The sequence below is a fragment of the Scatophagus argus genome, chromosome 6, assembly GCF_020382885.2.
Source record: "Scatophagus argus isolate fScaArg1 chromosome 6, fScaArg1.pri, whole genome shotgun sequence".
NCBI lineage: Eukaryota > Metazoa > Chordata > Actinopteri > Scatophagidae > Scatophagus > Scatophagus argus.
The window spans coordinates 9,620,412-9,645,517 of record NC_058498.1 but is presented as its reverse complement, the minus strand read 5'-3'; the positions used below and the strand labels follow the sequence as shown (position 1 = coordinate 9,645,517).

The 25,106-nt window shown below is 42.4% G+C and overlaps 1 protein-coding gene across 3 annotated transcripts in view; it reads left to right on the top strand.

Annotated features, from left to right (window-relative positions):
- The window catches only part of nr5a2 (nuclear receptor subfamily 5, group A, member 2), a 101,006-nt gene that overhangs the window by 62,879 nt on the left and 13,021 nt on the right, over positions 1-25,106 (top strand). For all 3 annotated transcript variants that reach the window (XM_046392603.1, XM_046392602.1, XM_046392601.1), the window contains 2 exons: positions 10,250-10,369; positions 14,934-15,081. In XM_046392603.1, coding sequence (XP_046248559.1) covers positions 10,250-10,369; positions 14,934-15,081 — 268 coding nt within the window. The remainder of the gene's footprint in view (positions 1-10,249; positions 10,370-14,933; positions 15,082-25,106) is intronic.

Here is a 25,106-nt window from a genome sequence, read left to right as displayed (position 1 = left end):
GCAGTTTCACCTTCCCTTAGGCCAATATTTTATAGGCCACATGTTGCACTGCACTTCCAATCAGCAGCAGCACCACTAGGCCTCATACTGCTGCCGCAGTGCTGTAGAGAGAGATGTCTTTCTCCTAATACAGATACATTCATGGCAGTTTCTGTCAGATGAGGCCTGGAGATGCACTTCAGGGATAAGCGCAGCTCCATCTGTTCTGCGGTGTTGTGGTTTTGATGTCTAGTCTTCCTTGTACTTCGACTGTTTACATATCACAGGAGCTCCGGAAATGCTCAATTAGTTAATTCAGATATTTAATTTGTGCATCAAGGGCTGTGATCCCTGTGATCTCTGGAGCTGTGCCACATTTGGATGTAGATCCACAGCTGTCTGAGCTAAACCCCCCCCCCCCCCCGCCGCCCCCCGCACACACACACACAGAAAAACACAGAACCCGCCATCCAAAAAAAATACGCCCATCCCGGCGCATGAAAAACTAATGGGAATCTGTGTCTCCCACCCTCTCAGACAGTGCATCACTGCATCAGTCTCTGCATTTTAAAACAGTTTTGGTCGTCTTAGCTGCATGCCTTAAAGTATATTGCATATATGTGTATGTCTGCGGGTGTAAGTGTGTGTGTGTGAGAGGAATGTCTCTACTGTTCTGAATAATACAAAAGGGGGAAGCCTTTAGCCTGTTGTCTCTTTTGTCTCCTCTTTTTCTCGTCTTCTCTTCCTCTTAACATACAGACAGCCAGACAAGGATTAAGGGGTCATTTCCCGCTGCCTGTCAGTGAGAGCCACACAGACAAACACAGTTGTACAGAAACACACATACGCACATGTACATGCACGAGTGCACAAATATCCTCTTTGTCATTCACATCTGACTTAGGCTTGACTGTATAATAACCGTGAACGCAAAAACCCCACCTTTAACCAACCCACAGACGTATCCACATCTCTGTACATGCACACTGATCTCCTCACCTCCTCATATTGCATCCCCTCCTCCTACGTTTCAGCACACAAACACCAAGTCATAAATCGCAGCATTAACTCAAATAATGATTGCACGGCATGAAAATTCAATGACTGCGCCTTAATGCCCAGGAATCGCCTGGTAGATTAAGCTTTGGCTGTGTGTTTGTGTGTGGGGAGTCTGTAGGGCGGTGTGGGGGCTGGGGGGGGGTCTTGATGGATCAATAACAGTTCTATGATCAGTCCCTCCCAGCCAGGAACCTTATAGACAGTCCACTTGCACAACTCATTTTACATTTGGATGCCATGCATTTTCTCTGTCTGCAAAAGCAGAGAGTGAAGTGGCGGGAAGAGAGCAGGAGCGTGCGTGTGTGTGTGTAAGTATGCAGGTATAGATATTACTGTCAAGCATTTGCATGTGTGTGTCTTTGTGTAAGTATGCAAGTCTTGACATGATTGCATATATGTGTGTGTTTGTGTGTGTGCCGGAGTGAAGGAGGAGGAGGAAGGGTTACTTTTGGGAGATGCTGTTCCCTGGGCTGCATGTGTATTAGCAGTCTAATGTTCATGTGAATAATTGATTAGGGCCTCTCTGTGTTTTTGATAATTAGTTGATAGCTTCTTAGCTCTAAGCCCTGAGATTTCATGTAAGTGTGTGTTGTGTGTACGTGTGTGTGTGTGGGGAGGAACTCAGTCCACTTCTGAGGTAGCCTGAAAACAATAGCTCTCAAAAAGAAAAAAAACCTCTAAGCCATGCACTTATGGATTAACTTTCCTCAGAAATTAGACAACAGTACATACATTTCTTTCTCATAACCTCGTTTTTTCTAGAGTTCTCTCTTTATTTATTTATTTATTTTTCTTACCGCCTCACACGTGATCTCTGAATAAAGTTGAGCTCAACTCACCTTTCTGTACATACTGTATCACCTGGATGTTTGAGATGAACTGTCTCTGACATTTCACATATTATTACAATAAACAGCTGGTAGACGTTACCTGGCTTTGCGCATATCTAGTAAACAGACCAGCCGTAGCAGACAACAATAAACATCGCGCACATGAAAAAATATCAGTTGATATTCATGTCTGGTCTCTCGCTGGTCTGTTGTTTTGCCTTATTGATTTTTCTATCTTTCATATGCTTATACATCAAGTAGAAACGGAATAGGAAAGTTTGGGGCGTGCTTGGTTCGTCCTCAAATCCCCGCACTAATATCAGACATAGAGGAGGGTTTGTTGCCATCGTCAGCGACCTTGAGGAAACAAGACATTCTTCCTGCTGCAATCCGCAGACCCACAGAGATACTTTGTTTTTCCTGCCTCGTGAATGTAGCGCTTTGCTTCTTGTGGATTCTGACAGATGTTTGTGTGTGTGTGTGCGTGCATTTGTGTGTGTGTGCTTTGTTAACTTAAACTAACAACTTAACCTTACGTGCCGTGATCTGTCCAAAATTCTTCTTCATGTGTTGTTACTTATTCATTATCTATTTACATATTTATTAAGCAAACGCATTTCTAGTTTCTGGTTTCTGGTTTGCAACCACAGACATCTACTGCACTTTGTTTATCTGCAGTGGTTTTATATCGCTGGTGTGTTGAGATGAGGCCCAGGCAGAGCAGGAAGACCTTATTAGGTCCACATGTTGTTTCCTCTTGTCTCAAACAAGGCTCAGGACAAAAGGATGTTGTATAGGATGAAAGCACGGATAGGGAGGACACAGAGGAAAGAGAGCATGTCCAATCAGTGGCTGTGTTTTTTTGTTCTGCCTTTCTGCCACAAGCCTCGGACTAGAAGAAGAATGTCAGGATATGCGGAAGGGTGAGAAGATGTGAAGATGGGGAGAGGTAGAGAGCACGGCCAATCGAAAGCAGAGTGTTCTCGGGGGCAAAGGTCAGCCTCCAGAGTCTGTTAATGCAGCCACCGTGGGAACCGATCAATCTCAGTGCCGCGGCCATATCGATCAGACGTGGACACACACTAGCATTTTCCCACACACACACACACACACAATACAGCATTCATTCACTTTTACAAAGTGCTTTCTGCTCTAAGACTCACAGTGAGTTCATATGGATTGGCACACAGACTCGCTCACAACTTGAAACTTCAGCAGCAACAACAGACTTTCTCTGACTACATTCGAGTTTCGTGTGCGTAAAGTCATTTCTACACACCAGTCTTATCTCTAAGTCTGAACACTTTGTCACACAATGCTATGTGTATCAAGGGCTGTATGTATGTATACACACGCAATGGATGGAGTTATTATTTGTTGCTGCATGAAACACTACAAGGGCACTGCTAACAATCTGGAGCAACTTTACCTTTACTGCCACAGAAAATACAAATTCCTTTTGAAAAAAACATACAAACAAACAAAAAAGATAGAAACAGCAGACAAATTGTAGTTTATTCAAGGACATGCAGCCACCGCAGTTCAGTATAAGCTACTATCTGGTTTTCAACTCACATATTTAAAAAAAAATCCCTGAGGATTTCTGCTGTTGAGTTTTGAATTCAACATTTGATTATCTTCTAATGCCAGAAAGACAAAATCTGTGTATGGGGACAGTATCAGTATCAGTTCCCACATGTCTCACAGGGGACAATATGAATGAATCTTTGAATGAATGGGCTCCAACCTGACAAATCAAAGCTGGTGCTATTTCTTTATACATTTTTTGTAATAATAATTTCAGACATCGTGTGACCTGGTGTCAGTTTGATTTCAGTTCTTAAAAAAAAAAAAAAAAAATCACATACCAGGTCCTTGCTTTGACTCTTTATCCACACTTTATCCACACTTTATCCACACTTTGTCATTTCTATACTGTTTCTGTTGAGTTCCCACAGAACCTCCAGTAGACCCTTCACCTGTTTGTCTTCACAACACAGCGTTCCCCCAAACAGCAAAATAGGTTTTATTTCACATAAAAGAATCTTCTTGAAGTTGGAAAATGACTTTTCTGCAGACATAAGGCCTTGTTTGTGACAATGGTGATATTTTCTGAGCTCACAGATGGTGTGTGGCATCCCTGTGGCTGTTTGGGGACATAATAGCAGTCTAGAGTTTATGTGTGTTCAGTCGGACATAAACCCACAGGCATTCTTCTCTACCTCATATGTTGGATTAGAGATACATGCAGCCAGCTAACAGGTGCCAGTGACATGAACTGTTGATGGTTATGCATACAGTGGCAGGGAAAATCACAGTGAGTATCACTGAGCTGATGCATGAATGTCTTAAAATGTCTTAATCTTCAACTTTGTCTACTAGCTGAAAAACACAGTTTTGCTGAAGGTAGTTGCTCAGTAGTATTATCATTCCTCTCTGTTGGCCCCCCCTTCCCCTCAACCAGCAGCACCACCTGCCACCTGTTTATTTTCCCAGCATTCTTATCAACCCCACCAGCCATAGGGTTGAGGCCCACATGAATTGTAGGCTGTGATAAACAAGGGCTAGTTTGGGGAAGAGGAGGTCTCTATTTGTGGCGTCTAAAACTTATGGATGCCGAAAATGATTTGCAGTGGGATTTAAGAGGCATTTGCTGTTTCATTTCAAATAAGATACTGAGTCAACGGTGACATGTTTATTTATCTTTTTTTCCCCCCTCCCTTTGGTATTTGTTAAGACAATAGGAAGGGCAATAAAGAAATAAACAGACTGATAGTAAGATTTGATCTCAGGTCAGCAGGGTTACGTGTGCCTCCACAGGAAAAGATATCAACCACTCCATGATTTGTAATACATTGACCAATTAGTTGAACGAAATCACATTGTTGGCAACGGCACCCCACACTGAGACGCTTTTCAATTAAATTACCAGACTAAACTGGGACTGAGCTACAGTACGTTCGAGCGCGACATAATTAAGTGTTTGCAACGCTCTGAGAACAACAGGCGCTGTTCTAGGTGAATTAATGCCTGCTCCCAGGTGAATACAGGGCCTGTTTGGCTCAAGGCGAACAGATGCCAAAACAGGACTGCACCAAAGGACGGCTGCTAGAGATGCACGAGCATTGATGTCAGCTTCAAACCTCACCTGTAGTACTTCGAGACAGCATTGATTCTTGTCCAGCATAGAGAGACTGAAAGATAGAAGCCCCGCTATTGTTTATGTAGAAGTCGTTTGAGGCAAACAAACTCATGGTCTGTCTGTCTGTGGGTTCTCCCCCCTGTGTTAAAAAAATAGCATGATTCTCTCCATTCATTAAGGGTCCACAGAAGGAGATTCCATTAATCTGTTCATTAGGCCACATCAAAAATGGAACTACTTATTAAAATCAGATCCAGCTGTGTACTCTCGTTAAAGCCCGCCGTACCGTACGAAGCTTAACAATGCTCGTGGCACTAGACCAAAACCCGGCCACAAGAAAGGTGGGGGGGGGGTTCGACAGCATTGGCCTGTTTTGACTCAACACACCATGATAATTGCTCCACTCTTAGCAGGGGGCTATGAATAAACATTACTTTTGTCAGCGAGCCTCTGAATGCTCCATTTCCAATTAATTTACATTTGCCAAGAAATGGAGGGAATATCTGCTCTTAATCACTGTGTTTTATTTTCTCAATTTCCCCCAAGTCTTTTCTCATTCTCTCGTTCCCTGTTTGGCACTTTCATTCCGTCTCTCACCCACGCTGTCTTTCTTTTTCTACCTCTCTCTCTGGAAAATCCCATTAATCTTAGGCAGTGGTTTTGAACAAAAGCTATGGGCTAAGCGATTGATCCTGGCATTGATCCCACTCGCCTGAACGATCATAAAGGTGTTAAATTGGTTTCTTGGAGGATATGTATTTTTTATTGCTGGCTGCTGCAAGTAGAAGTTCCTGCTTGGAATTTCTCTCATTTTTTTTAACCAAACACTGGTGATGATATTAAAATATTAAATAGATCACACCTTGAAAAGTAGCCTTAAATGTGGATTTTGAGGCCAGTTTGAAGCAATTTCTGGGGAGAGTGTTTTCTGCATCAGCGTAAACCTTTAGAAGCTAAATCCTTATTACGAGTTTTGCTCCAACCAAGGACAGGTAAAGACTTGGGATTGTCTAAATGTGCTAAGTGTAAGCAAAAATAGAAAACTCCTTCACTTTTGTTTAAATTTTGTTGTAATGTTTTTTTTTTAAACTGTGCAATTAAATTGGTATACTTGAACCCCAAATGCAAAAATTACATTTGTGATCACAGAACGACCGTGTTTATCGTCTTCACGTTAGGTTATGGCCAACTAAACTTTTCAAAATTAACTGTTTTAGAGTGAGATTTTGTCATAGGTCAGATATTTTAAGAACATCACCAAGGCCTTTAGGTTGAGAGAGACAAATTAATGCTCATGCAGCACATTTGGTAGGTTTGCAAGTTTAGAGTGAGCATACAAATACTAACAATACGAGGCTATGAAAAGTATTCAGCTGCAATGGTCCTTTTGTCTGTGCACCGTCCCAGCTAGAAAAACCTACGGATTTCATAGCCTTGAGCGCGCGGTTCCTGGAAATTAAAATCAGAGCGAAACTTTAATGTTTTCTGAACAATAAGGAAATGTCTCTCCTTCACCTTCAAAGTGACTCATTTACAGAATTATATTTCCAAAGTTTTCCACTTATCAAACTTAATTTCCTACTGCAAAACAAACAAAAACTGGAGAAAAGAGAAGTTTGAACTTTGTCAGAGATTTCAAGGCAGTACATTTGCTATAATACATCAGACCGGCATACAACTTGTAATGTTGGTTGCTTATCGTGAACATAGTAAATCTTTACAGAAGCTTTTTAAAGAGATGTTCATTTATTCAACAAAACAATAGGTTTATAATAAATAGGCTGCACTTGAATAGACTGAGACTGAGTCGTCTGAGCTAGGCAGAAACACTGTTACTAATCAGTGTTGTTAAAATAAAATAAGAAAATTAACTGAATCATGTAGAACATTCCTGTTTTATAATAAGTTGCAGACACAGTGTGGTCCGTGTGTGCAATGTAAGGTCACAAATGTATTTTAAGTCATGTTGCCTGATAAAAGAGTCACATATTTTTGAAATAAGTAAGTCATGACATTTCCCAGTTACTCACTTTGGCCAATATTCGAAATATATTCTTTGGTGTACAACTAAGACGAGCCTTGAAAAGACTTTTCCACACATCTTGACTTTCCATTTTGCTGTTTTATCTCCACAAAGTCAGCACGCTTTGAGAGCCCAAACTGCTTCACCTAGACATCCCTGCAAATATACAGCACTGAGTGATCTTATATAAGTGTGTTCATTATTCCAGTAATGAAGCAGCAGTGATAGCAGTCATGACAAGCTTACCAAAATAGGGAAGTGAAACACTAAAGGAAAAACATAGCAACCGTGTTTCCTGCTGTGAGGACACTGTTGGAAACAGTAAATTAGCAACTGGCAGTGCTGTCTAAATTTTCCATGAGATAAGAATCGAGATAAGAATTGATCGATTAAATAGATCACCTGTTTTTATTGCTCTGAGTGAAAGCAACATTTGAACTTTGAAGTGTCATATTTTGAATAAATCAAACTGAGAAAGGTTATAATCAGCCACTGGCGATCAGCCCGTACTTTACTGACTGTAGTGTTTGCACTTGCTTGCGTGAAAACACGAGACGAAACCGTCGTCAACCGCATGTCATAAAGTTCATATTATCTGAAAGAACAGGCAACAGATCTTGTAAGATCAGACGCCATGAGCGTTGCTCATTTGACAGAGCAAAGGAAGAGCTTGTCAGGGAAACAGCTCGTGTCGCTGGCACTTAAAAGGTCAGCGAACTGAACCCCAACCCCTGGCCCGCCCTCACGCCTGTCTGTCTGTCACCAGTCCCCCTCTTGCAGGCGGGTGTCCCCAGCCCTCGTCTAGGCAGCTATCACCCGCCGTCATCCCCTCTGAGCTGACCCCTTTGATGACCCTGGCCCCTTGTCAGAGAAGAGCTTCTAGGCAGGCAGAGTGAGGACAGCCCTTTGATGAGGACCCCGACACTTGCCAGCACTGCTGACATGCGGGGAGGGGGGTTCCTTTGAAGAACCTCGGCCTTACATCTACTCATCCATTCACACACACACACACAGACACACAAACACACTTACACGTGCTGCAGGGTAGATGGAGAAGCGACCAGAAAAGGACTGGGGCACAGTATAGATAACTCCCGCCTTTGACTGCAGTTCTCGCTGTCTGATGGTTTTAATGAAGGCATTTGAATTTTTTCATCCTGTGCTTGAGACGCCTTCAGTGTGGGACCACAAAAAATAAAATGAGATGCATGGGAAAGGAGGAGGAGGGGGACAAAAAGGGTCCATGATGCTGTCAAAAATGTCAGAAGAGGTCGCAGAAGCTTTGTTGTGTTTTGTCATTTTTCCTTCACTGATCAAAGAGACACGGGAGACTTGAGGCAACACTAGGTTTGATTCGATACTGGAATTTTTTGTTGTTGCATAATATCATCATACTGTTTTCTATTATATATAGTTAACATTTCAGTGTGAGCGCAACAAGGCCATGATGGTCATGGAGCCTAAAGACCACAGGCCCTCTTTAACAGCCCAAAAACCCACTTAATGCTGTTTTATCACCTCTTCTTCTTTGTCACTGAATGACCAGAAAACCCCTAAAACTTCCTAACTTGAAGTAATGATGGGGTTTTATGCTCATATTTTGTTAGCGTCATCTGTCACCCCAATCCTGAAAGTTACCACTTTCCTGAACACTTTTTTTACACATACAAAAATGAGGAAATAGAGCTAGTCTTAGCAGACTGTAGTACTATCTGTGCTCATATCATATCAAACTAAAGAGATATATAAATCAGAGCCAGTACAGCTACCGCATGACAGCTTTGGCCATAGACAACCACAGTCGTGCAGTCCAAGTGTTCATATCCTCCGGCAGTGTGCGTGACTTGGCTTTGCTACGTCAATTTTACAGCCTATCTAATGTTATGTCTCTCTTCAAGGTAAACAGACACTGTTTGACACCAGCTCTGAACCACCAGTCATAACAATCTAATCAACAAGCAATAGTCTTCACACTCGGCCACAGCCACTACCATGTCATACGAAGTCATGAAGTGCTTGGTGTTTGTCGGCAGAGTTACAGCTGTAGAGATGAAATTAGTACCTAAGGTCAATGTTCATTTGAACAAATGGATCCCTGTACAATTTCCAAACAGCACAAACAGAAATTCCTTTCAGCGGCGTTCATGCTGCACCTGCTTGTATCACAACGTTTTAACATCGATCCACATTCTTCACCCTGCAAGTGACGCTGGTGATGAACATCACGGACAGTTCTCACAGGCTCAAAGCAACAGAGTAATTCACATCACAACAGTGTGGTCAGAAAGACACATTATTCCCAGTGATACCACAGAGAGGACAACGTTTGTTGATAGGAAATGAGCGGGACAGGGGAGGAGAAAGAAAGGATCTCTCATACATTTTCCTCATTCCTTCCTTCTCAGTGTAACTATTTTTTTTGTCTGAGTCTGGCTATGTAGAGTAATGATTAACACAGCCAGGCATGGGAAGAGACTAATAGTTACAATGGAGGGGGTTGTTTTGTTGTAGAGAACCACCGGTTGACCTGCTTCATCTTCCCAAGCTCACCTGGCAGGTCCCTGGGAGCCAGAGGCTGGCATTCAGGAAGGGGAAAAAAAGTGGCTACTTAATCATTATCATCTGGGGAATCACTCAGAAACTGCTGGCAATGTGCAAACAGATAAACCCGGCAACATTGTTAAATCAGGCGCGTAGCTAAGCGCTTATCCCAGTGTTGAAAGGTTCACATGAGAAAGCTTTAGTGTGTGTACAGGGGACTTTTGGGCTTTGTGTAAGGTTGTAAAAACACTGTCTGTGGTTCTTAGCTGCATGACTTGTGAGCTTCCTGTATACAGCCAATCCAAGGACAGTTAGAGACTCTGTTGACTCCACAATGTCGAGATGCCACATGGAACGCTCACCTCAAACCGGTCACTACAGCAATGATCATACAACCTAATAAACATGTGTGACTTATTTTACTTTAAAACAGACCTTCACATAGGTTACTCATCAGGAACTTGGCCATTTAGACACCGTGAGCTAACATGGATGTTTCATTCTTGGAATACCGAGGAATTTTTTATTTTTTTTCAGGCCCCAACACAGAAGAAAAGGAGACAGTGACAGAAATTTAATCCTCAGTGATTACAGCACATTGAACCACAGATTAGACATTCAACTGTTGTTACACTTTTGTCAAGTATTTGATCTGATGTGTTTATTTCTGACCAGGTGGATGACCAGATGAAGCTGCTGCAGAACTGTTGGAGTGAACTCCTCATCCTCGATCATGTCTTCCGGCAGGTGGTGCATGCTAAGGAGGGCTCCATCCTATTGGTCACTGGCCAGCAGGTAAGCAGGTTAAACACCTGGTTAGAGCTACTTTCACCCTCTAGTTTCTTCTCCTCGTCCCTCAAGGGACTCTGCAAAAACTCCTCAACACTTAGCTTAAATTGTTATTGATGACTTTGCCACACAGGAGTCACTGGAGTTAAAAATATAGTACGCTTAAAGATAAATACTAATGTCACTAAAATAATCAGTTTTGGTTTTTTTTTTCCTCCACCTGTGAATACGTGAAGCACTCGCATGCTGCAGCACAGTGAGTGGGTGGACAGATGAAGAATGTTGCTAAGTGTGTTATTTTGTTTTACTGGAGTCTTTGACGAAGTTGGTGGGAGCTGATGCCTGAGGCTCAAAATGCAGCTTCTCAACACATCAGGATACTGTGATTCTGTTTTCTGTTTCTGCTTCACACACACACACACACACTCGCAGAACAAACCGAGAGCACGCAGTGAAGGCCTCTTCAGCATTCAGCGATTCTCATAATCTCATATACACATAAATACATGAAACTGCTCATCATGAAAATGCCTCTGACCAGTGGCATGGCTGTCAGTGAGATGAGAAGTCATAAATTATTGATCAGCTGGCTCACCAGAACATTGCTCTTCAACAAAATGTTTTACAACAATAGATGCTGGTATAAATATTGAAGTAAGGCAAGTGCAAGTCCAGCTTTAATTCTGTGATTTTGAATGAAGACAAGGTCAGTGTTAGATTTTCAGAGCAGGTGAAGAGGTAATTTTGTACACAAGCAGTAGCAATTATAATGGAGGGCAGTACAATTCATGGTAAATGGTACTATCAGTGAAATTATAAGGAGAGATGTCTGCTTGGCTGAAACAAATACATCATACCAGTTTAGACTTTTGGCTAGTGGATACAGTCTGTTAGTATCACAGATTCAATCTAGATTCATTTCATGAAGAAGGGAGGTGATGATTAAGTGTGCAGGGGAAGACAGAAAGAGAATGAGGGAGAAAGAGCCAAAGAGAAGACGTAATGGGATAACAAGTGGCGAAGGAACAGTGTGGGGAGGAAGGAAAGGAGGAGTGGTAGCAATCGATGAAAGCAGGGGGCAAAGGAGAAGAACGAATGGGGAGTGAAGAGGGGAACGGGACAACATGGAAGAGAGGAAAGAAAAAAGGAGTAAGAGGTAAAAGAAGATAAGATGAGAAAAGCAAAGTGGTAAGAAGAAGGTAAGGAGGTGCTGGCATGAATGAAGGAGAATTAAGACAACGTGAGAAAAGACAGGACATAAGTAAGGACAGGAGAAACAAGGTGGTAGGGGACAAGAAGGGAGAAAGAAGGAGATGAAGAGGCAGTTGGAATAGAACAGAGTAGTGAGGAGGAGGAGGAGCTGATAATCAGGGGAGGCACAGGATGGCAGTTTCGTTTGCATACTTTGGTTAATGAACAGCTGGTGTTGGGGGTGGTGTGTGTGTGTGTGCGTGTGTGTGCGTGTGTGTGCGTCTGAAACAGTTCATTATTCCCTATTATTCTCTGCCTGGCCAGGGGTGACAGCACAGCGATAACACCAGGGATATTTAGAACACAGCAGCAGCATCACCTTAAGCAAATGCTGCACGATACACACCACACACACACAAACACACACACAGAAATCACATAATGACTGTATGGGCTGTGCATTGGCCACATTTGTAATGTGCTAACAACGGAATCTTTTCAGTGCGATAGGATGATATAAGAACTTGATGAGTGTGAAGACAACTGAAGGTTTTTGATTGAGGAGAGAAGAGAGAACGTTACGCATCTGAAACATCAGACGTTTGATTTTCACCCTCATAAATCCGCAGTAGCATGAAAGTCAAAACTTGGACCATCTGAGGCTGTAACTGCCACTCTCTTAAATCCACTGAGGAAGTTATTTGTGATTTTTTGTTGGTTTTCCTGTGTAGTTACAGCTACATTTATGATTTTCCACATTACTTACAGACCTCTTTCTCTACAATCCTTTCAGATCAGTTTTTGCAACTTAAGAAATGCACTCACTGTATTGCATCCTGGTTTATTTTCTGCATATGAAAGCTGGCGTCCTTATAATTCAATCTGTTAGAAAATCTCAGACATTGTGCTTATACCACATTGACATTAACTTATGGGCCCAGTACCAGTAGAAATGACTCAGCACGTTAACAGTTTTCTTGATAAATTCGAAAAAAAAGCCACTCACATCATAAAAGAAATTTAAGTTGGTAAAGTTTATGTGGGGGAACAACTTAAAGGTCCTTGTGCTGGCAGATATTCAAAGTTCTTTTTAGAAGATTTGTTCAAATGAAAATTTGGACAGATGTTTCTCCCCTTTCCTTTGAATCAAGCTGTTCCTTTGCTCTCGTCCGTCACACACTGCACTCATACTGACCTTTGAAAAGAAATCCATAGCCCCATCAGATTTACTCTTCTAGCCTGTCAAATATTTTCTGCCTGCGTCTTTCTCATGTCCTCACCTTCCTTGCGTGATAATTTCAGCCATTTTATTATTTTCTGTCTTTTTCGGAACTGCTGCTTGTCATCGTGTCACCAACAGCACAAAGAAATGGCCATGAGTTTTTTTTTTGCTTTTTATATTTTTTTTTTTAGTTTGTGCTGGAAGAAAGCAGCCTTTTTCTTTATCCTGTCACAGGATGAAATGCACAGTGTAGCTTGTTCAAATGCTTGCAAACATGAAATGACAAAGATTGCACTGAACTGTTGAATGATTAAGCAAGGCCTTGCAGCTTGGCAGCCAGTTTTCGGTATGAAAATCCTGATATTTTGATAGCGCGGCGCTCCCGGTGTACATGAAATTCAAATGACGAAGAAATGCAAAAACAGACGGTCAGTCAGAGATTTCTATGCTTTCAAACAAGGTACATTTTCCGTCCCGATCTTGCACACACATCAGAGCCAGTCTTACCCCCAGTATTCATCTTTAATGTTCTGCTAAGATTGTTAATCGTATTCATGATGGGTTAAGATTTGAAGGTTTATTCATATATTTACTCTATATGTCTCTCCAGGAGGGATAATAAAGTAGTATTGATTGATTGACTGATTCGCAGGTCACCAGGGTTAGTGCTAAGTCTGCTATAGTGACATTATAGGGTTTTTTCTTCTCTCTTTTTACTTAAGGCTAGAAGGCAATAACCCAAGGCATCGCCATCAACAGTCCAATCCTTCAATGAAGTTATTTCATGCACAGTTGATTTTATGTAAATTGATTGACACCTTGGGGGGGGGCAGTGTCTGCTTTTCAACGAGTCATAACTCTTACCGTCTCGAAGGTGGTAAGAAGAAAGAGAGGGACAAAGGAGTTAAGGATTAACTGGGAGAGAGGTAGTGTAGTGAAAGAGAAAAGAAGGCAGGGTGGAAGACAGGAGAAGAGTGGAAAAACACAGCATATTGTTTACTCTACTTTGACCCTTCCCTTCTTCAGACAGATGAAAAACCGGCTCCAATCATACTATTTACACGATAAATAAATTCCAAATCCAGGGGTGTTTATAATTGCAAATGGGGGCTCACAGGGACCCTCTTCCTCCCTGAGCTTTAGGAGCTGCGCACGCCAACATCTACCTTCCCCTGGAAACCCTAGCACAGTCAATTATGGTAATGAATTGTCAATAAATATAAAAATTTAATATGGTCCTGCTTACTTTGAGTGGCAGCTAAGGACTTGCCTCCCAGACAAATGTGCTGCAGCTGCAGATATAAAGTGCACCTGAAAAAGGAGTGCTATCTATCTATCTATCTATCTATCTATCTATCTATCTATTTGCTTTTCTCGTGTTTCAGCATGCACATTTTTGTTTTGCTCTATAACAGAACAGAGTGAGAGGAGAAATCTGGCAGGTCTACTTGGAGGTGAACTCCTATGCTCTCTCCATATGCCCACAGCATGTCGTCACAAAAATCTGTTAAACTGCAAAAACTTACTGCCTGCAGCTTTCTTTTTATTTATTTAGTTTTTACACATCCACTAGAGTTTCACAGTCTGATAGACAGACCAAAGCATTTGCCTTTGTGTTGAGAGTGCATAAGAGCAGGTAAAGGAATAAAAAAATCATTACATAAAGCTCATGGTGGTGGTGTGTTCAGGGTACAGTCGTGCGTTGTATGGCTGTCAATCATTTTTGTATTTTGGGATTTTATATAGTTTCCATTTTATTTTTTCATTGGTGAAAATAAGCTTTAAATGGGCAGACATAAACTACCCAAAAATAGCAAATATCCATAGTCAGACAAACCGGTGAAAAAGGGAGAAGAAGGGAAAGGTAATATATATCAAATCTGCTGCCTTTAAACATACTAAGTTATCTATTTAGCTGTCAAGGCTTGCAACCTTGTAAGCTGCTAACAAGCCATATCTGGACATTAAATACAGCATCCACAAATCAATGAAAAAGTCTTTGGCATTTTATTCTATATGTAGAGTGTAGTAAAAGCTGCACAGAATACTTTAATCCATTATTCTGCCTTCAGATAATTTCTGCTTTTGTGTTTAAACTCCATTTTGATTACTTTAGTCAAACTTCTCCTCACATCTCTCTTTCCCTTTTTATTCCAGGTGGACTACGCAGTGATTGCATCACAGGCGGGAGCCACCCTCAACAACTTACTGAGCCACGCCCAAGAACTGGTGGCCAAGCTCCGCTCCCTGCAGCTGGATCAACGGGAGTTTGTCTGCCTTAAGTTCCTGGTCCTATTCAGCCTGGGTGAGTCTCTGAAAGCCCTTTGAAGCTGGAAGATTATGGTGGGTGGGGGGGGGGAGAGATACACTGAAGTGGACAGGAACTTTTCAAGGAACTAAGGGACGAATTTATAAAATTGAGGAATTTTACCAGCCTTTTGAGGAAGTCAAGTCATTCCCAAATCACTGCTTCCATTGCAGGAGTACAAGATGAGGTGATGCAATCTGATAGAGAGAAGCAGGAAGCATGGGAGAGGAAGGCAGTGAAAGGAAGCAGATAGGAGGGGCAAAAGAGGTCCCTGGTACTGGTAAAAGATCTATAGGGGAAGAGGAGAGGAAGAGGGAGGGGAGGAAGGAAGAGACCAGGGGCCTGGAAGGGACAAAAGAGAAAGTGAGAGAGGAAGGAAAGAGTGGAGGTTTGGTCCTCTCCCAAGCTTTTACATACAGCTATGCAACTTTCCATCAATATGACATGGGAATGTAAAATTATATTGAACGTTTTTGGAATTTTGCTGTTGCTCTCCAGTGGTGTACAGTGGGTGAGGTAGCAGTAGAATAAGCACAGTTTCCTGGATCAACAGTATTGGAAGCTAAAAGATGTGTGATTAAGATATGCAAAATTTTAAACAGAAAGAATAAAGGTATTTTTTTCAGCTTTGAGACATGGAAACAAACCAAGTGATGATTTGAGTGAAAGTAAGTGAATTAGATGGGGAATTGGAAGGGAATGGGACTGAATTTTTTATGGATTCAAAAGGATGTTTAGTTTTTTTTCCTCCCCTCCGATTGAGCTTTAGAGGATGGGAAAGGAAAGGAGGGAGTTAAGGGGCTCAAGATCAGCTGAAGAGGGAAGAAGAGACGGAGAAAGAGGAAGATGGGGGAATAGGAGGATGATCAAGTAGGAGAGAGTAGGCAGGTACCATGAAGTGTTTGGGATGGACAGGACAGAGGGAGCATGTGATTTGGGAAGGCAGGAAAATGGAGGGATAAGTAGCCAAATGAGTTAAGGGAGAAAGAGAAGGGGGTACGCTGATGTGTGTGTGTGTGTGTGTGTGTGTGTTCAGATCCCAAAGCTGCTCCCCGCTCTCTTAGCCGAGGTCAGACATAGCCAGGAGACTGTCATCTCTATCTCTTTCCTAACAAGTCTGCATCAAATGGCCTCTGAGGAATACACACACACACATACACACATGCACACATTCACGCACGCACACACACACACACACACACTCAACCAAATCTGCTTTAACATCCTACACTCCTGAAGCCAAAGATGTTAAGGTAACTTTGCTCAGCCTGGCCCCTCCGTGGCACTGTGAGCTACAGTGGCATACATGTAATGAATATTTCTCTCATCCTTAGTTACCCCTCCCTCCATCTGTCCGTAGTCCACAAGGATCACACTTTCACTTGTTCACCTCCTCTAAACAAAGGAAGAGGGAATAATGAACAGGCAGGCAAAAGCACACACACATATACACACACTCACTGAGGTGATCAGGTAGGATTAATGTTTGTGTTTGTGGTACAGCAAAAGAAAAAAAGTGGGAGAATTGGGGGGGATTGCAGCGGGGCATTGGAGTGTGTACAGTGCATGTGTGTGGCGGGGTTGATGCTGGGGCTCAGGGTCTAAATAATTTGGCAGAAACATCATCTATAATGAAAGGCTCACCTGAGGGATGTGTATCGCCCCCGGCAGTGCCTGTTCTCCGGCGTGCCCGGGCCTCTCGCAAAAGAAGCCCGACACAGATGCCGTAGAGCTGGCTGAGGGGATCAGTATTGGAAGAGGGGATAGGGCGGGGGCAGGGATGAGGATGAGGGGTGGGGAGGGGCTTGAGTAACGCAAAGCCGTGAGATTTACAATTGATCTGATTAATATCACGCACAGCTGAACAGAAATGTGCATGTGTGTATTGGCTGTTAGATACATACATTTACCTGAAGGAAAGTGCATAATGTGTGTGTCAGTGAGACAGAGCAGGTGTGTACACAGCTGCTTTTGAACTGCAAGCAGAGGCAATTAATAAGGACTGCAGTGAAATGATGCATGAAAGTAGCTTTGCTCTGACGGCTCAACTAAAAGATTCTCCCACCCTGAAACATTTTCCTCTACAGTAATTACCTGTAAGCATCATCTTTCCCTCTCTTATTTGGCATAAGGATTACCCTAATCCTAACTGTACCATCTTTGCTATGTGCAGAATTTCATTGAATGGTTTCACTGAATCAAACCAATTTCAATGCTCAATGCTGTCTGGCAACACGGTTGTGTTGCCTAAACTATGACTGAGCTAATAGCATTACTGCTACCCAGAGATGCTCACAAGTAAGTTTTTTTTTGCAAGTCCAAGTCAAGTCTCAAGTCTCTTAAGGTTGTAATGAGAGTTCTGTAATCTGCTGCATCCCATCTGGTCTGTTCAGAACAATGCAGTGCTATTTCTAAAGAATTCAAACAATGCAGTCATTGATGTGTTAGCATTAAGGCTCAAGGTACAGTGATAGCACTGTGAGCAGGTTGGTAAAATCATACTTTGTGTGCCTCTGACATTAATTTCTTTTTGCTGTGGTAATGAAGAGGAATTGAGCATTGTTTTTTATGTTAGTATAAAATTATGCTAACATATGATTAGTATTTTTGATGAAGATATGAAGGCTGGTTGGGAAGTGAGAATAAGCAAAGCCAACTGCTGTGAGCAAGCAGACTCTAACAGTCCAGCAAGGAGCAGAGCAGGGAAAAAGGCAGCTCTCCATCCGCCAGCAGGCAAGAGGAAGAGCACACAACCAAGCAACATTTAATTAACACACATCTTTTTTTTGAAATATTAAGCAAGAGCCAATCTAATCTAATTATCTACTTAGCTACAAAGCTGGTGACAAGCCAACATTAGATGCTGTTCTAAACAAGTTTGCCAACTGTCCATAAGCTCTAAAATGACATTACACATTAGAGAAGTCGCCAATCCGGTGTGTTTTGAGGTGTCAGAGGTGATAGTTTGAACCGACATCCTTTATTGTGAGTCTCAAGTAAAGTCTCAAGTCACGGTGAGTACGATTCAAATCCATGTTGCAAACTTGAGTCCCCATCTCAGCTGCTACCACTCGTACAGCTGCTCCCCCATGTGAGCACTGGAGGTGGTGGTGCAGTCTTTATCTTCTTTCCCCCTCTTTTTCTGTCTCTATCATTCTATTATTGTCTTGATTTTCCTCCCTCAATCTACAACCCTCCCTCTCTCTCTCTCTCTGGCTCTCTTTCTGTGAATGGATAATCAGTCACCTCCTCCCTGCCTGAAGAGCTCTTAGTTAAGCCAGTTGTCGATAAAGACAGGGATATAGAAGTCACTCCAGCTAAGAGGAGACACTTGTCCTGATCTGTTTGTATGTTTGTTCTCAGGTTTAGACAGCCGTTCTTCTTTTTTTTTCTTCTTTTCACTTTCTTTATTGGATTTGTGTCTCTGCCTCTCTCTCTCTCTCTCTCCATCCCTTGTCACTCTTTTCTTGTCTTTAAGTAAAGGTTTTCGCCCTCTATCAAGGAGGAGATTATCACTCAAAGAGCATTGATCTCTTAAGTGTTTATAAGACTTCAAGCAGTGATTGGGCTTGCTGGGCGCTGAGCACGAGACACACAAATCGGCAGGGAGAGAGTGAGTGCTGCTTGGGTCAGAGTTCAGTAAAGGATTACTACTACTTGTTGTATGGTATCAGATCACTGTTAATGGACCTTTGATTTCCTTTAAAAGGCCTAATAGAAAGACCGACAGGTTGTTTTATATATGACCAGGTGACACAGAAGCCCAGAGGTGAGAAAGGGGTCACAAGTTGCAGTGAGTATACTTGAGGCTTCCCCCACACAGATAGTTTCCATATTGGCAAACCAGTGACAGAGGTCAGAGAGTGTTCAGCCAGCAACCAGTTAACCCAGCACTCCAGGTCAGAACCCATCGGGTGTAATTGCATGAGACAGATGCTGCCAGTTCTTGTGAGCTGAGAGAAGAACCAGAGGTGCTGCCACACCAGCACGGGGTGGTAAATGCTCCCAGCGGACAGGACAGATTTGTGGACACAGCCCTAAATAATACTCCCATACTGAAGCCTTTAGAAGGAACAAAGCCAGTGGAAAAACTGATAAAATGTGTCGAATCCTGTAGAGAAGTTTTATTTAAAGAAGTCACATTGATAGTTATGTCAACTATGTAAACTTAATTTTCAAGTTCTGTTTGCCCTTATGATGCTTTAAATAGAAGAATGGAACATACTTAATGTCAGCAGTTTATTGGAACTATATCATCTCATACTGACAATTCATCTGCTAATTATTTTCTCAAATGATGAATTTAACATTTGGTCCAAAACATGTTTGAAAAGTAAATGAAAAGTAATGAGCTTGACAATTCCCAAAACCCAGAGATATTTAAGATGTTTCAGCCTACGGTGCGTTGTTGGTGCCTGCAAATTATTGGCTAGGTTCAGTTTAAATGCTGTTGTGATGTGAAATGTTGGTCGTTCTACATTCCAGGCCAGTGATCAGAAATCAGTAGTGCTGTCCGTTCATGAGAAACCAAGACAGCCAGTGATTCAAGAGCTGCCTCAGCAACACATTAGCTGTCGTCCAGTGATTAGTCAGGTTCTGGGGTTGGAGTTTACAGACACCCACCTATCCATCCCGACCGCCCTCCATCCCTCACCATCCATCCAGCCCCTCTGCATTGTCTCTCCTCTCGTTCCTCTGGCCTCTCTTTTTTTTTCACATCCATCTTTGTATGCCTCAATCTATCACATCTCCATCCTCACATCTGCCTCCATTGGTCCTCATTTATCTTCACTCACATTTGAAGCTCCATTTATCTCTTCTCCACCCCACCCACCACTTTTCCTCCACCCCTTTTGTTCCTTAAAATGTCTTAACTACAGTCATTTAAACTTATGCTGAGTCTCTATAAAACTCTCTTATTATGTTGCCTTATGTTCAGTCTATAAATAATTGACTTTTCCAAGTTTCAAGATTGTAGGTTTCATGACTTTGGAATGATGTATTATTGAGGTGTTCATATAATCTTCTATACAGCAATTCTGCAAAAATATTCAAATAAGGTTATTTAAAACAAGTGAAACTATGTCACAAAAACATTTCCCATCTTTCTTACTGCATTGCTTTTACCCACCTCTCCATTTACCTTATTCTTCCTGCACTTCATCCACCCACACAACATGCAGACACCCAGACAATGCTGGGCTGTCTCTTATTAGCATGTTTAACACGACACACTCTGAAGGCAGACTTTTTCTGTTTTGTGCCCCACGAGGTCAAACAACAATCTGCTGACAACAACACAAGCACAGCAAACGTGATTAACCTTGACGAAAAAAGACAAGTATTCACTCTCTGTGTGTCTAAATCTCTATAATATTTGTCTCACCACACAATGAAAGAAAATAAATGCAAAAAAAACCCAACTCTAATTCCCAGACAGGTACGTCCTAATTAAGCAACAGCCGACGCTGCTCAGAATCAATGCCCTGATCCCTGGCCAGCAAGCCAGGGAACTGGCTAATTCATGCACACCGCCCACCCTCTCCCCCCATAAAGCCTGGCAAATATTCATTTCCTGAAATGAACCGAATCATTTAGAATTCGTTCAGGGATTGATTAACATCAAGAGGCAGCGACGGTTCAATATTTATACCCATTGAGACAGATTCAGGGGCCGAATAATGGAGCATATAACCAGAACGACAGTTTACAACTTAATTAAAAGCAACATAATGGGGACTTTCTGGTGCTGTTTGTTGTGTGGGACCAAAGCTTTTTGCTGGTCTGTAAGTCAACAGAATGGAGTAATCACCTGTACCTTTGGCCTGATCAATACATGTATAAAATTACGGTTAATGTGTGCAAGTTGTTACACTCAGGTCCACTAGAAGCTCTGACTCAACATGAAATGTGACTGTGACTTTTCCTGCTCAATAATCATTGTGGATATATTTTGACAAATACAGTCTAAAATAAAAAAACTCTGAGTGTAAATCACTTGGGTAGACAGACCTACAGTACTCATGTGTAGTTTTCATATCATGTAGTTCCTGTAGTTTTCACAATCACAATTGAATGTAATTTTTGTCACATTACAAGTTCATGAGAAAAGGCTGATGGAAAAGGTGACCTGATGCATGATTCATCTGTATGTGTGTGTGTGTGTGTGTGTGTACGTACCCCTATGCTTGACTAACCTTTGTGTGTCCTAAAAATTACAGACTGGGTGTGATGATAGCAGTAATGAAAAATACAACAGTGGTAACTGCAGTGAGGCTAAGACAATAAATGTATGTGTAAGGTTCGTAAAGTGCAATCCACGCACGGAGCGACTGCATCTAGTGCTTTTTCATCACTCTGTTTGGAAACTTGGCGAAGTGCTCGGCACATACGTGCTGATTGAAAATTATTGGACTCTCATCTTTCAAACAAATCTTTTTACCCCCATCAGCTTTCGCCAGGCATCATCATGACCCAGGAAACAAACAAACAAATTCACTCAAACTTTGTCCCCGACAAACCCAGCTAATCATGTTTGAGTGTCTCGAATTTTTTTTTTCTTTCATCTTATCAGGAGTATGTGGGAGTGGGACCAAAAGCAATGAACCTAATACTTCTGCCTAGTTTCTGTCAATTTTAGCCTAAGAAATCTAACATGGCGTGCAGCCGCCTCCTGACGCCGGCCGCCACTTTGTAGGGAATTCCGTGTAATGAGGCTGTCTAAAAGGCTTTCAGACTTTATCAAGCAATAAAAGCTCCAGGTCTCCAGCCTGCCACTATTACCTGGCAATACTGCAGGCTATTGTCATTAAGCAGCAGTTGCAGTGAGTTGTAGTGGTGTTGGCAGGGACACTGAGGATCGTTCCCTCTCACCCTTGACCTGACCCCCTTTAGCCTCAGCCTTATATCTCACCAGAGATATGTTACAGTTTCCTGATGGATTTCGACATTTCTCAGATTATCTCCAAAGAATCACTTAATTTACTGCTCAGGCTTGCCCTCTTTTCTTCTCTTGTTTTTTCTAGGTCTTATCACATTCTTACAAGGGTTTCTATTGTAATTGTATTGACACTGTTCTTTATCTGGTTCCAAACAAGTCCATTTATCAGAGACTGAGGCACCTTGGTTGTTTATATAGGGATTTGTAAGTTGATAGACCCCAGCATCAAACGCTATGATAATAAAGTGATAAGACAAAAAATGACAAGTTACTGTGGAGTATTTGTATGCATTTTCTATCTCATTTGTTTGGTGCTTTTTATGTATTGCTGTAAATCACATTGAGGTCATCTGTGTATTAAATGTGACGTGCAAAATAAATAAATTGAATAGAATTTTGTAGATAGAGAGTGTAGCCCACTAGTGAGTCTCTCCCACAATATCGTGGGCCAACGGAGTGGTGATGCAGTCTCACCTTTTACCAACAGCACTATAAGAGTAGTAATCTGTTTCTGAATTTCAACATTATCCACACCCAGTAATAGTCAAAACACGTGCAGCCCAGCCCTGAATATGGTGACATCCGTGCAGGGGCAGGAGGATTTAATACGCACTTTAACTCACTGCCCTGCCAAAGCAGTACAGGACATATCCCCTAAACTTCTGCTCCCCTCCATCAATACACTCTCTAACTACCGTGGCAGTGAGTGCAACCAGACAAATGCTCCTGTAAAAGTTTTTTTTTTTTTTTTTTTTTTACCCACGAAAAACCTTTTCCTCCCTTCTACCTCCTCCTCTGCTCCTCTCTAACACTCCCATATGGGGTGATTTAAGACGAGCAAGCTATGGAGAAACCTCCATCTCTCTCCTCCCTCCCTCTCATTCTCTCTCTCCTTTGGCCTTATTACAGGCTGTCAGTTTATTATAAAACATTAGGAAAGCAGAGGGACACTTGCAGTTACTGTCCTATCGATCGGCAGGGATAGATTCTGTGATTTAGAGTCAGCCTCTGCTCGTGCCCTCCACATACTCGGTCTCTTATTAAGGCACCAGCGCTTTGCTTTGGCTATTGATGTCTCAACATTAACAGTTACAAGCTGCTACAGAAAATCAATGTTCAACTTTTATTACCAACTGCATAACGCAGAGGACCTCCCGTAAGCTGGTACTTAGCAGTCAAAAGGAGGCACCTATGGTCCACTCTGCAAGTCAGGTGTTTTCTAAGTGATACCTGTGGTAATATTAATCAAGTGTACACCTTGTAGGGGCTTTTGGGGGCCAGTTGAGGGCCTACGGGCTTAGCGGTACCGCATAGGAAGGCACAACTCGCCAAAGAATTTAGCATATGCTTGTGAATATCAATCTCTGCGGCTGGACAGAGACTTGAAAGTGCAAATGTAAAACAGACAGGCAGGTTTTTATCTAACGTCGTCTCTCTCTAGAGGTTTTTCCATGTACACATAGTGCCGAACATCTGCACTTTTCTTGAATCTCTTTGAACAGCGCCGTCGACAGCCGCAGCCACAGAAATACACATACAGTACACAGCCTAAATGTCATCAAGCTAAAATACGATCGACCCCTTCAACCACCACCAACGACCAGCCATCCATCCATCATCAGCATCAACCTGGATGTGTGTGTGTGTGTTATAACCCAGGTAGCGTGGATCTAGAGCAGCTCAGGCTTCTCAAACATTTATGAGGGGCTACTGAGCAGCGGTACGGCAGCCCATCTGGGACAAACAGCCCCCGGTCCTGTACTCTCAATCCCGATCAATGGAACTGAAGTTCATTACACACACTTTTCAGCCGAATGACGGCAACTGATTTTTTTTCCCCCTCTCCTCCCCTGATCGTCAAGCAGCCCACCGCTGGGGCTGCATTACACTTGCTTGTTTACGTGACTGTGTGTACGTGGGGAGACGGGAGCAGGGAGTTTGTACCAGCGTGTATTTGTGTGTGTGTCTGTGTCTGAACAGGGGCTGCTCCCAATGGCCAGAGCTTGAGGTTATCATTATGTACAGGTCGGTCCGCTGTAATGCTAATGCTAATGCATTCTCAGTGGCCACAGCTTGGGTCCCAGTGCTGTGCTAGCTAGGTTGCTACTCCTCTCCAATTAAAGGCTGAGGGATGTCTGTTTGGGGTAGGGAGGACAGGCCTGAGCTATCCAGGGCCCTGTGGAGAACCTGCTCACATTATTTGAGGAAAACAGACCGAGAGAACAAATTGTGCATACATTGGAGTGCTGCAGAAAATCCCACTCTTTATTTGAATGATTTGTTGACTGGAGATCATCTATTCCCTGGCTGTGACCTCTTGCAGCTTAGTAATTTGTTTGGGTGACTTATTTACTCTATTTCTACATCACGAAACCTCGCTGTAAAACTGTACAGCCTACTATTACGTTTGCTCAAGGCAGACATTAGCCGTTTTAAACAGTGAAATTCTTGAGACAAAAAGCATGATTTCAAGAGCACTGTAAACTAAGCTAGACACTCACACCCTGCAGATTTACAACAGTGCTGCAAGGTGAGGACTGTGTGCGTGTGTGTGTGTGGTTTGCAGTGTTACACCACAGCAGGGAAAGAACAACTGCCATAGTTATGCGGCGTATTGATCAGACTGCCTGCTTCAACCTTACTTAAACATTACATACAAACAGCAGCAAAGAGTTATACGAGCCTCCCCTACAGAGGGCTCTCAACCACTGATTACAGCGGTGAGGCCTCTGGTGATGACCCGTGTCGCAGGTCAGATGTTCAAAACTGTGTACATACGCAATCAGATGGACTTCCAGCTTTACGTACCTGCATTGTCAATCATTTGTAAAGTTGTAAATGTAAATGGCAGCCCTTCACTCTTTCAGTCAGTGTCTCAGTAGTAGGCGCAGTATTAGTGCTTCGACTGTGATTCACACAGCAAAGACAAATCTTTATGACGAGAAGTTTATGAGAGCTGTAGCTCATGATGTGTCATTAGTGTTACTCATTGGGGAATCATTACTATATGGGAAATATAAAAGACAAAGGCATGGGAAGAACTCAAAGGTGTAATGTTTGAGTAAGATAGAAGAGATGAGGC